At 43.6% G+C, this 13,482-nt stretch overlaps 1 protein-coding gene across 1 annotated transcript in view; it reads right to left on the bottom strand.

Moving 5' to 3' along the window:
- The window catches only part of LOC124596575 (F-actin-capping protein subunit beta), a 50,387-nt gene that overhangs the window by 14,907 nt on the left and 21,998 nt on the right, over positions 1-13,482 (bottom strand). Inside the window, exon 4 of the mRNA XM_047135768.1 lies at positions 4,815-5,008. Coding sequence (XP_046991724.1) covers positions 4,815-5,008 — 194 coding nt within the window. The remainder of the gene's footprint in view (positions 1-4,814; positions 5,009-13,482) is intronic.

Raw genomic sequence — 13,482 nt, 5'->3', positions numbered from 1 at the left:
GAAGACCGTTTGCCTTTGTTTGGCTTCTTGGAGCCTTTCCAGCTGTCAGAGGAAGACTCACATGTCTGCTGGCTGGAGCGATGTAGGAAGTCCTCGTGGGAGTATTCCTTCTCTCCTTTCTGGCCTGCCGGTTGTGTGGCAGTTGATTTCACCCTGTGAGGCAAAAGTTTGGTGGCTTGTTGCACAGCTGGAGGAGGAGACGGGGATGCTACCATGACACTGGGCAATTTCACAACCACAGTGTGAATTTGAGGCTGTATGTCTGCATGGCTATATCCTTCGTGGAACGAGATGTAGGAACAACGACACTGTACGTACCAAATGGTAGAATGCAGGGTTTCCGACTAGCCAACAACTAGTAAGCGAGCGGGTAAGGAATTTTTTCCTTCACCTGGATCTCCTGGACAGCCTACTCATCGAGATACCTGGGACAATCTCTAGAGGAGGTGGCATGCTTGCCGTTGCAATTGATGCAGCGGGGAGAAAGAGGTGGACAATCGCTGTTGTGAGCATCCCTACCACAGATTACACATTTGGTCGGGTGTTGATAGGACATTCAAGTGTGGTTGTAATGATGACACAGGTTGCAGCGCATTGGGTTCAGAATGTACGGTCAACTGTGATAATTTCATAGCCTGCTTTGATCTTTGACAGAATCAACGCTCTATGAAAAGTGAGCCAATGGACTGTAACGGCACTGATTGGAGGTGTATATTTGGATTTCTGCCTCAGTCAGACCATGAGCAGCCTTGAGTAAGTAACACCACAGGAAGAATTTGGTTTTTGATGGGCCTCAACACGAACAGGATAGCCATGGAGGAGCGAAGCTGCAAGCAGTTGTGCTTGCGAATGTAAATGAGAGCAGGATTTCACAGGGCCAGCAATTGCATCAACTTTCCTAATAATAAATGGATTTACCACAGCAAAGGACTGATCATCTTCAGTATGTGAAACCACGAGGAACTGTGGTGTATCTGGGAGGGTCTTTCAATCGTTAGCCTTATTCCATTTATGTTTAGTAGATGTAGACTGAGAAGATTATGTTTGGCTCATTGCAAGGAAGTCCCACACAACTGCCAGTGTCTCCGATGGTGCGCTCGTTCCAACTGGGGGCCCCCTCTCAGAAGGGAGTGCACCCGCCTTAGGTGATTGTTCAGACCTCAAGTCACACCTCCGTTAACACCTGACAGAGGGATCAATCATCAATTTAGGAAGATAGCAGCTCAGGCAATCACCCCTCCCTGCACCTAGCCTTTAGCAGGGGGTAGTTGCGAACCCTACCTATCAAATCGGGGTTGGGAATTACGCATTACCCAGTCACCTGTTACGCGTCAGATGTGTGGACTGGCCTTCAGGAGTCCACAGAGACAAAGAAGAAATAGATGAACCTCAAACACTGAAGCAGAGGAAGGGAAACAAAAAAAAGAAAGAAAGGAACAAAAACAGTGGAGAGACTGTTCTGATATCTGCGTCTGAATGTGCAGAACATATTTCCAACAACTTCCCAGACATGTACCCCAAGGGAGGGGAAAAAGAATAGCAAGAGGATACACATGCAGCACGGAAGGGAAAAGTTGCTGCAAAGGCTGGGGCCCTGTTGTAGCCCAGCACGAACCCGCCAAACAGCGTCACGGCCCCTGGAGGCGATGATGGTTGAGGCCAAGAGGGTTATGGGTCATAAGATATATTTCAAGGAGTGTTCTCACCCATGCAGTTCAGAAAAGATGGTGTTGGTAGGAAGGATGAATGACTATAGTATAGGCTGTGAAGCTGTCATTGAAATGAAGAATGATGCACTGGGTAGTTTGATCAGTCCAGCTGTTTCTTGGCCACAGTTTTTCAGTGGTCATTCATGCAGGCAGACAGCTTATTAGGTGTCATGTCCACATAGAAGGCCTCGACTGACATCTCTGCCCAAACTCTTTGCCTTTTAATATGTCTACTTGTGTGTGTGTGTGTGTGTGTGTGTGTGTGTGTGTGTGTGTGTGTGCGCGCGCGCGAGTGTATACCTGTCCTTTTCCCCCTAAGGTAAGTCTTTCCGCTCCCGGGATTGGAATGACTCCTTACCTTCTCCTTTAAAACCCACATCCTTTCGTCTTTCCCTCTCCTTCCCTCTTTCCTGACGAAGCAACCGTTGGTTGCGAAAGCTAGAATTTTGTGTGTATGTATGTGTGTGTTTCTATCGACCTGCCAGCGCTTTCGTATGGTAAGTCACATCATCTTTGTTTTTAAATATATTTTTCCCGCGTGGAATGTTTCCCTATTATAAGAATATGTTCTTTGTATTCTAGGGGTAAATAACATAGCATCTGACTATGCATCTGGCTATCTGGATCTGGGCCTTTATTGTGGCACAGTGCATAGAGCACTGAGGTGGTCCCAGTCACTGTATGCTTCTGAAGGTTTATAATCTGAGAATAGGTAAACAATATCTGATCATCTTTTACGGATGTGGCTTGGGTGAAGAGGGTTGCTATTTGTTCAGCAACAATGGAAGTGTCAGATTGAATGACACCATTCTGATGGATATGTAGGATGCCAGATAATGACTGGAGCCTGTGAAAGCAGTGCAGTTTGTCGCATACTTGTGACAAGGAAGTACGGGTTTCAATTATATAGCAGGTCTGCGCTTGGAGCCTTTTGAAGATGTGTGCACACCTTGACGGATGTCATTTATGTTGCCTGAGTGCTCTTGTGTGCGTCTCTATATCTGGATCTATTTCACTGTTTCAACATTCAACAGGTGGCCTACAAGGAAGATAGAGTGCTGATTCTGCCATTAGTAGTATCATAGTAATGGTATGTGTACAGACTACTTCACTTCCTCCTTGGGAGACAGGTTTGGGATTTAAAGAAATAGTGAAGCTATGTCAATCAGTATTCTTTACGTCCCAATAAATAGAGTTTCTGATGGGCATTGGTGTGGCAAAGAAAGAGTATTGGAAAATGATCACCGTCACTATAAACATTCCAGTAAATCGACAAGAGAAAGCAGGAATTGCCCCATTAGGTCTTGTGAGAATTTAAATTCCCTAAAATGAATAGTGGTGGTGGTACTTTCAAGATCGAAACCATAATAAATAAATAAATATATATATATATATATATATATATATATATATATATATATATATATATATATGTGTGTGTGTGTGTGTGTGTGTGTGTGTGTGTGTGTGTGTGTGTGTGTGTGTTGATGAATTTTAGATTATAAGAATTACTATATGGATACCACATTCGTCTGCAAGCATGCTGATCACATCTTCCATTTCATTTCAATATTTCATTCTCTAAGAATGACTCCGTTATCAGTAACCAAAAATGATTTAACATTTATCCAATTCCAATTTGATCACACTGTTTGTGTGCTTTCCTCATTTATATCATAAATGAAACTGATGTCTGGACAGAGCTTTCCCCAAGGCCTTTATTTATGAAGAATGTGAGAGGAAAGCATATAGTCAAATCCTTTTTTGATTAATGTTGTTTTTTCCAAAAGTGTCCTTACAACTGGAAAAGGAGCAAAGAAGAAAAAACAATGGCAAGCAGCATTGATATATTAGGTCCAACCAAAAAGCTGTCACCTATTATGCAAATGCTTTCAAGGTCAGCCAATTTCAGAGACATTTTTAGTACCCGTACAGTTCACAAACAGGAGCTTTCAATTACTCTACTTCACATTAACACTGCAACGTAGGTTTTGCATTTATTATTCTCCAGTGCATCATTCAATGCAATGTGGATGACACACACCTTAGGTTATTCAAAATGCTGATGTTTAAGCCACAGCATTTTTTAAAACTTCTCATATCTGCAGCCTTGACTACATCACTACCTACCACTTACACTGAAATGGAGTGTGAATAGATGATACTTGGGTTAGATAAAGTGTATTTTATGTGGTTAGTGTGCATTTTTGTGTAATGCACTGCATACAAAGCTCATGTCCTACAATCACAGCTAGATCCTGTTATCAACATCAATTCTCCTCCTCCACAGAAGGTGGTTGATGCATGCTTGTATGGCGGGGTTTGAAAACATTTCAATCCCTAGTGATACATTGCCATTCATTTACCTCGATGCTTCTTCCTCCCTCCAGTCAACTATCCTTTCCCCTACCCCTCACCTCCCTTTTTGTTCAATGGGAAAGCTAAATGATCATTCTCTTATTTGCAATCAGTTTCTGTTAACAATGAAGGAGGGCAATTATCACCAATGAGAAAGCTTGGGTCTCCAAATGGGTCTTGTTGGAACCAAGATTCTTTTGAAGGACAGGAGAACTCTTTATGACCAGGACATTATTAAACTGTAACAACAGCAGCAGTGCAAAATTATTTAATATTTACATAGTCTGAAAACTGTCACCAAGCACAGCATGCATTCGCGGTCTTGACCAATGTCCTAGAGAGGGCGAAAACATATGGGAGAACCTAGTTCTAGTACAAGAGGCCCTTGTCGGTTACAGGCGAAGGAATAAAGACAACAATAACACAGAAAGTTTAAAGAAACAAAGAAATCAGTTAACAGAGCTGCTGTAATCTTAAACGATCAGTACTAACAATTAACAGTGGCAAAGACAAGTGAAGGTGAGGAAAAAGAGAATGAGGGTGCTGGTTATTTGGAAATGCAACATAATAAGAGCATAACAAAAAAGGTTTTGAGTGAGTTTGAAGCATAAAAATCCTTAGGTTTTTAATTTGGTATAGACAACATTGCTTCAACTAATGATATTGCAAATGGGGCTAATAAATTCCATACAACTTCATGTTTTTAACAGCAGTAATTAATACAGGTTTTACACCACAATCACATACCTGTCTTGTGAGACTTCCTCCTAAGTTCATGGTTCCTGAACCAGTCTTATTTGTCTGGAGCCACAGCATTGCAGTGGATGTAAGTTTGTAATGTGCATTTCTTGTCTTCTCTTGAACTTCAACCACATGAATTGAATCCCAACAGCCCTTTATTTTCTTGGATCCATCACCAGCCTTTTTAATAAGAATAACACCTAGAAAATAAAAATGAAGGCAATGATATATTATTGCCATTTTAAAAACACTAACTTTCAAAAATGAATACAGCTATAAATTTATATATGGATTTTTGCTCTCAACTACATCCTGGTCCTTGAATTATAGCTCTGTGTCCCTGACAAGCTATTTTAATGTCACTCATCAGATCTATTTCTTGTCTCTACATCTTTTACTTTAGGTGACCACAAAGTGTGCAATACTGTAGAGGTTTAACAAAACCTTGTTGCAACGCTTTTTCTCTAACTCCTGACTGAGTCATTGATTGGGATTATGTTGTACAATGTTTTTATCATCTTAACATAACCACACTACATTTTTAATGTCAGTGTTTGACCATCAAGGTCATGTAAAACATTTGCTATTGCTTTTACAAGTAAATCATTAATGATTTTTCGGTCCGAGATACTGTGTTGACTATTATTGTAGCATGAAATCCAATCTTCATTTGTAGCTTTAATCTGGGGAAATAATTTAAGGCTTGATATTACCAACTGTGGGTTTTCTCTATAAGTGATGTCTGGTACTGTATACACTCATTTTACCCCTAAACAAAATATAAGCTTTCAAAACTCTACAGAGTGCTTTACCACAGATGGGAACAGTACAGCGAAGCACCTGCAAGCATGACGCACTCCTTGCAATAACTATAAATTATTCTTAGAAAGTGTGTACATAGAGAAAGCAATGACTGTAGGACTGATGACCATAGCTGTTAAGTCCCATAGTGCTCAGAGCCAATGACTGTACAACTTACTTCACAACTAACTCTAAGACATAGGTCTATATTTATGACTGTAATATGAGAAGTAATGTTATGTAATTGCAATATTGTAAAAGAAAGTTACATTATATGAAAAAGTCCACCTGTGGACAGAGAATCTAAACTTACGTGAAAGCAAGTCAGGAATCTGTGCTTTAATTTTTGCAGAAACACTGTTATTTACTAAACACATCCATCTTTCTTAATTAATGACAATCTGTGTTGCCAGAAATTTCACACTGGCTTACATTACGATCACAATTATCAAAGGATAGTGGGTGATTGATAGAACCTGCAAATCTTTTCTTACTACTGTTTAAGAATGCAATTCTTTCATCTACAATATTCTTTTTACCACAACACAAGAAATATTGGCAGCTACTTTTGTGACAGTTCTACTCCATACATCTTCCATGCCATCTTCAGAGGAATGGAAGAGCTTTTCCTCATTGCTTGGTCAAATAACACTAATTTTAGGAAACTGCCTTTTCCACCAGCCGAAGAGTAGACGACTGGAGAAATCAAGAACTAAATGCACTATAAAAACTGCTCATTGAACACACATGAGCTTAGCTTTCATACGTGGTCTTAGTTAGGCCAGTATTACACTACCATGTTTCTTGGACAAAGAAATATGCCCAAATATTTGTCAAATTTCTTTGACACAGATCTCTCACGTGGCACTAAAAAGTTCAAGATGGCAGACAACAATAACTGGTTATTATGTGCTGCAATTGCATGTACCACAATTGCATTGTGTGTGCATTTGGAAGGGAAGTGGCAGAAAAAAGGAAACATATTTGCCTGAAGCTGTCAATCTTATGTTGAGATAATAAAAACATTCATCAAAATTTATTAAGAGAGCTCCAAGTGGAAGACATCTAGTCTTGTACAAATTACTCATGAATGGAAGAGAGCGCATTTCACTATTTGCCCAGTAAAGTGACTCCTAATATTACAGAGCAGAATACTCACTTGAGTAATGCTGTATGTCCAGAAACACTTGAGTAATGCTATATGTATAGAAGAAAGGTTCACCATAACACAAAGCTAATCTTATTTACTATACAGCACATAAATACCACAGCACACATTAACCAAAATAATTTCAGAAATGTGTGAAGTTATTTATAAAGCACTGAAGGAGGAATATCTGAAGATAAATAAATGTTTACAGAACTTTATGGGTTGTTGTTGTTGTTGTGGTCTTCAGTCCTGAGACTGGTTTGATGCAGCTCTCCATGCTACTCTATCCTGTGCAAGCTTCTTCATCTCCCAGTACCTACTGCAACCTACATCCTTCTGAATCTGCTTAGTGTATTGATCTCTTGGTCTCCCTCTACGATTTTTACCCTCCACGCTGCCCTCCAATTCTAAACTGGTGATCCCTTGATGCCTCAAAACATGTCCTACCAACCGATCCCTTCTCCTAGTCAAGTTGTGCCACAAACTTCTCTTCTCCCCAATCCTATTCAATACCTCCTCATTAGTTACGTGATCTACCCACCTTATCTTCAGCATTCTTCTGTAGCACCACATTTCGAAAGCTTCTATTCTCTTCTTGTCCAAACTGGTTATCGTCCATGTTTCAGTTCCATACATGGCTACACTCCATACAAATACTTTCAGAAACGACTTCCTGACACTTAAATCTATACTCGATGTTAACAAATTTCTCTTTTCAGAAACTATTTCCTTGCCATTGCCAGCCTACATTTTATATCCTCTCTACTTCGACCACCATCAGTTATTTTACTCCCTAAATAGCAAAACTCCTTTACTACTTTAAGTGTCTCATTTCCTAATCTAATCCCCTCAGCATCACCCGATTTAATTTGACTACATTCCATTATCCTCGTTTTGCTTTTGTTGATGTTCATCTTATATCCACCTTTCAAGACACTGTCCATTCCGTTCAACTGCTCTTCCAAGTCCTTTGCTGTCTCTGACAGAATTACAATGTCATCGGCGAACCTCAACATTTTTATTTCTTCTCCACGGATTTTAATACCTACTCCGAATTTTTCTTTTGTTTACTTTACTGCTTGCTCAATATACAGATTGAATAACATCGGGGACAGGCTACAACCCTGTCTCACTCCTTTCCCAACCACTGTTTCCCTTTCATGCCCCTCGACTCTTATAACTGCCATCTGGTTTCTGTACAAATCGTAAATAGCCTTTCGCTCCATGTATTTCACCCCTGCCACCTTTAGAATTTGAAAGAGAGTATTCCAGTTAATGTTGTCAAAAGCTTTCTCTAAGTCTACAAATGCTAGAAACATAGGTTTGCCTTTTCTTAATCTTTCTTCTAAGATAAGTCTTAAGGTTAGTATTGCCTCACGTGTTCCAACATTTCTACGGAATCCAAACTGATCTTCCCCGAGGTCCGCTTCTACCAGTTTTTCCATTCGTCTCTAAAGAATTCGCGTTAGTATTTTACAGCTGTGACTTATTAAACTGATAGTTCGGTAATTTTCACATCTGTCAACACCTGCTTTCTATGGGATTGGAATTATTATATTCTTCTTGAAGTCTGTGGGTATTTCGCCTGTCTCATACATCTTGCTCACCAGATGGTAGAGTTTTGTCATGACTGGCTCTCCCAAGGCCATCAGTAGTTCTAATGGAATGTTGTCTACTCCCGGGGCCTTGTTTCGACTCAGGTCTTTCAGTGCTCTGTCAAACACTTCACGCAGTATCTTATCTCCCATTTCATCTTCATCTACATCCTCTTCCATTTCCATAATATTGTCCTCAAGTACATCGCCCTTGTATAAACCCTCTATATACTCCTTCCACCTTTCTGCCTTCCCTTCTTTGCTTAGAACTGGGTTGCCATCTGAGCTCTTGATATTCATACAAGTGGTTCTCTTTTCTCCAAAGGTCTCTTTGATTTTCCTGTAGGCAGTATCTATCTTACCCCTAGTGAGACAAGCCTCTACATCCTAACATTTGTTCTCTAGCCATCCCTGCTTAGCCATTTTGCACTTCCTGTCGATCTCATTTTTGAGACGTTTGTATTCTTTTTTGCCTGCTTCATTTACTGCATTTTTATATTTTCTCCTTTCATCAACTAAATTCAATATTTCTTCTGTTACCCAAGGATTTCTATTAGCCCTCGTCTTTTTACCTACTTGATCCTCTGCTGCCTTCACTACTTCATCCCTCAAAGCTACCCATTCTTCTTCTACTGTACTTCTTTCCCCGCATTCCTGTCAATTGTTCCCTTATGCTCTCCCTGAAACTCTCTACAACCTCTGGTTCTTTCAGTTTATCCAGGTCCCATCTCCTTAAATTCCCACCTTTTTGCAGTTTCTTCAGTTTCAATCTGCAGTTCATAACCAATAGATTGTGATCAGAATCCACATCTGCCCCTGGAAATGTCTTACAATTTAAAACCTGGTTCCTAAATCTCTGTCTTACCATTATATAATCTATCTGATACCTTTTAGTATCTCCAGGATTCTTCCAGGTATACTACCTTCTTTCATGATTCTTGAACCAAGTGTTAGCTATGATTAAATTATGCTCTGTGCAAAATTCTACAAGGCGGCTTCCTCTTTCATTTCTTCCCCCCAATCCATATTCACCTACTATGTTTCCTTCTCTCCCTTTTCCTACTGACGAATTCCAGTCACCCATGACTATTAAATTTTCGTCTCCCTTCACTACCTGAATAATTTCTTTTATCTCATCATACATTTCATCAATTTCTTCATCATCTGCAGAGCTAGTTGGCATATAAACTTTTACTACTGTAGTAGGCAGGGGCTTTGTGTCTATCTTGGCCACAATAATGCGTTCACTATGCTGTTTGTAGTAGCTAACCCGCACTCCTATTTTTTTATTCATTATTAAACCTACTCCTGCATTACCCCTATTTGATTTTGTATTTACACTCCTGGAAATTGAAATAAGAACACCGTGAATTCATTGTCCCAGGAAGGGGAAACTTTATTGACACATTCCTGGGGTCAGATACATCACATGATCACACTGACAGAACCACAGGCACATAGACACAGGCAACAGAGCATGCGCAATGTCGGCACTAGTACAGTGTATATCCACCTTTCGCAGCAATGCAGGCTGCTATTCTCCCATGGAGACGATCGTAGAGATGCTGGATGTAGTCCTGTGGAACGGCTTGCCATGCCATTTCCACCTGGCGCCTCAGTTGGACCAGCGTTCGTGCTGGACGTGCAGACCGCGTGAGACGACGCTTCATCCAGTCCCAAACATGCTCAATGGGGGACAGATCCGGAGATCTTGCTGGCCAGGGTAGTTGACTTACACCTTCTAGAGCACGTTGGGTGGCACGGGATACATGCGGACGTGCATTGTCCTGTTGGAACAGCAGGTTCCCTTGCCGGTCTATGAATGGTAGAACGATGGGTTCGATGACGGTTTGGATGTACCGTGCACTATTCAGTGTCCCCTCGACGATCACCAGTGGTGTACGGCCAGTGTAGGAGATCGCTCCCCACACCATGATGCCGGGTGTTGGCCCTGTGTGCCTCGGTCGTATGCAGTCCTGATTGTGGTGCTCACCTGCACGGCACCAAACACGCATACGACCATCATTGGCACCAAGGCAGAAGCGACTCTCATCGCTGAAGACGACACGTCTCCATTCGTCCCTCCATTCATGCCTGTCGGACACCACTGGAGGCGGGCTGCACGATGTTGGGGCGTGAGCGGAAGACGGCCTAACAGTGTGCGGGACCGTAGCCCAGCTTCATGGAGACGGTTGCGAATGGTCCTCGCCGATACCCCAGGAGCAACAGTATCCCTAATTTGCTGGGAAGTGACGGTGCGGTCCCCTACGGCACTGCGTAGGATCCTACGGTCTAGGCGTGCATCCGTGCGTCGCTGCGGTCCGGTCCCAGGTCGACGGGCACGTGCACCTTCCGCCGACCACTGGCGACAACATCGATGTACTGTGGAGACCTCACGCCCCACGTGTTGAGCAATTCGGCGGTACGTCCACCCGGCCTCCCGCATGCCCACTATACGCCCTCGCTCAAAGTCCGTCAACTGCACATACGGTTCACGTCCACGCTGTCGCGGCATGCTACCAGTGTTAAAGACTGCGATGGAGCTCCGTATGCCACAGCAAACTGGCTGACACTGACGGCGGCGGTGCACAAATGCTGCGCAGCTAGCGCCATTCGACGGCCAACACCGCGGTTCCTGGTGTGTCCGCTGTGCCGTGCGTGTGATCATTGCTTGTACAGCCCTCTCGCAGTGTCCGGAGCAAGTATGGTGGGTCTGACACACCGGTGTCAATGTGTTCTTTTTTCCATTTCCAGGAGGGTATAACCCTGTAATAACCTGACCAAAAGTCTTGTTCCTCCTGCCTCCGAACTTCACTAATTCCCACTATATCTAACTTTAACCTATCCATTTCCCTTTTTAAATTTTCTCACCTACCTGCCCGATTAAGGGATCTGACATTCCACGCTTCGATCCGTAGAATGCCAGTTTTCTTTCTCCTGATAACGACGTCCTCTTGAGTAGTACCCGCCCGGAGATCCGAATGGGGGACTATTTTACCTCCGGAATATTTTACCCAAGAGGACGCCATCATCATTTAATCATACAGTAAAGCTGCATGTCCTCGGGAAAAATTACGGCTGTAGTTTCCCCTTGCTTTCAGCCGTTCGCAGTAGCAGCACAGCAAGGCCGTTTTGGTTAGTGTTACACGGCCAGATCAGTCAATCATCCAGACTGTTGCCCCTGCAACTACTGAAAAGGCTGCTGCCCCTCTTCAGGAACCACATGTTTGTCTGGCCTCTCAACAGATACCCCTCCGTTGTGGTTGCACCTACGGTATGGCCATCTGTGTCGCTGAGGCACGCAAGCCTCCCCACCAATGGCAAGGTCCATGGTTCATGGGTATTAAGAACTATTTTTACTTTTGAATAATTAAGCACTTTTTAACTTGTGGCATCCAAAGTTCAGAACTAGACAAACTAGAATGGAGAGCTGCTAAGAATTATTTTTTTTAATTTTAATTTTTTTTTTTGGGGGGGGGGGGGGGGTAATGGCGCTCAACTACTGAGGTCATTAGCGCCCAGTCACAATTGTTAGAGCACATAGAATCTAGTAAAACTCAAGCGGGGGGAGGGACACCAGAAAGTTCCTACAAAGATGCAGATAAAATAAGTGAAAGGGTTAGATGTCTTTGGACAAGCCAGTCAAGGTATAAAACGAAGAACACGAGCAGCTGCTCGAGCGTCATCAGCTAAAATATCCTGTAAAGTAGATGGCAGAGACAGGACAACACGAGATTGACTAAAACGGGGACACGACAATAAAACATGGCACACTGTCAAGTCACGACCACAAGGGCACTGCGGGGCTGGGTCACCAGAGAGCAGGTAGCTGTGGCTAAACCGGCAATGCCCAATCCGCAACCTGGTCAGAAGGACCTCTTCTCACCGAGACGGTCGGGAGGAGGTTGTCCAAGCAGTTGGGAACAGTTTTACTGTCCGGAGCTTGTTTCCTTGAAGTGATGACCAAGTATCCCACCACAACGACACAAGCCTCTTACAAACAACCCCACTAATGTCTGATGGCAGGACACAATGGGAGGCTGGCCGAGGCAGGAGGACTGCAGCCTTGGCTGCAGCATCAGCAGCCTCATTCCCAGGCACTCCTACATGGCCGGGAACCCACAGAAAGCTGACAGGAGAGCCATCATCAGCAAAAGAATGGAGGGACTGCTGGATCCGTTGCACCAAGGGATGGACCGGATATGGAGCTCCAAGGCTCTGAAGAGCACTGAGTGAATCAGAGCAGAGTACATCCGATAAATGGCGGTGGCGGCGGGCATACTGAACGGCCTGATAGAGAGCAAAAAGCTCGGCCGTAAAGTTGGAACACTGGTCGAGGAGCCGGTATTTAAAAGTGACGGCCCCGACGGCAGGGGCACAGCCGACGCCATCGTCACTTTTGGAGCCATCAGTGTAAATAAAGGTGTGACTGGCAAGTCGCGCACGAAGTTCGACAAACCGTGAGCAATACACTGCAGCCGGAGTACCCTCCTTCGGGAGCAAGCTGAGGTCGAGATAAATATGAACCGGAGTCTGGAGCCAAGGTGGTGTTGGGCTCTCACCCTCTCTGAAGGTGGTAGGGAGGGCAAAATCCAATTGTTGAAGCAGGCGACGAAAGCGGACTCCAGGGGGCAGCAGGGCACACACATACAACCCGTACTGACGGTCAAGAAAATCGGCGAAGAAGGACTGATAAGAGGGGTGGTCGGGCATTGACAACAGGCAGGCGTACCGACAAAGCAGTACGTCGCGCTGGTAGGTCAATGGTAATTCAACAGCTTCAGCATAAAGACTCGACGGGACTAGTGTAGAATGCTCCGGTCGCAAGACGTAACCCCCCAATGGTGGATGGAGTTGAGACGGCGTAAGAGGGACGGCCGAGCAGACGAGGCTCCCATAATCCAGCTTCCTTCGGACTATGGACCGATACAAGCGAAGCAGGACAGTGCGATCCGCTCCCCAAGATGAACCATGAAGAACTCTAAGGACATTTAGGGAACGTCTACAACAGGCAGCCAAATAAGAGATGTGCGGAGACCAACAAAGTTTCCTGTCCAGTGTGAGCCCTAGAAAACTGAGTTGTTTCCACGAATGGGAGAACAACGGGACCGAGATGTACGGATGGCGG

This window comes from Schistocerca americana, chromosome 2 (assembly GCF_021461395.2).
Source record: "Schistocerca americana isolate TAMUIC-IGC-003095 chromosome 2, iqSchAmer2.1, whole genome shotgun sequence".
Classification (NCBI taxonomy): Eukaryota; Metazoa; Arthropoda; class Insecta; order Orthoptera; family Acrididae; genus Schistocerca; species Schistocerca americana.
Note: the sequence above shows the minus strand (reverse complement) of the source record. Positions and strands in the feature narration are given on the sequence as shown.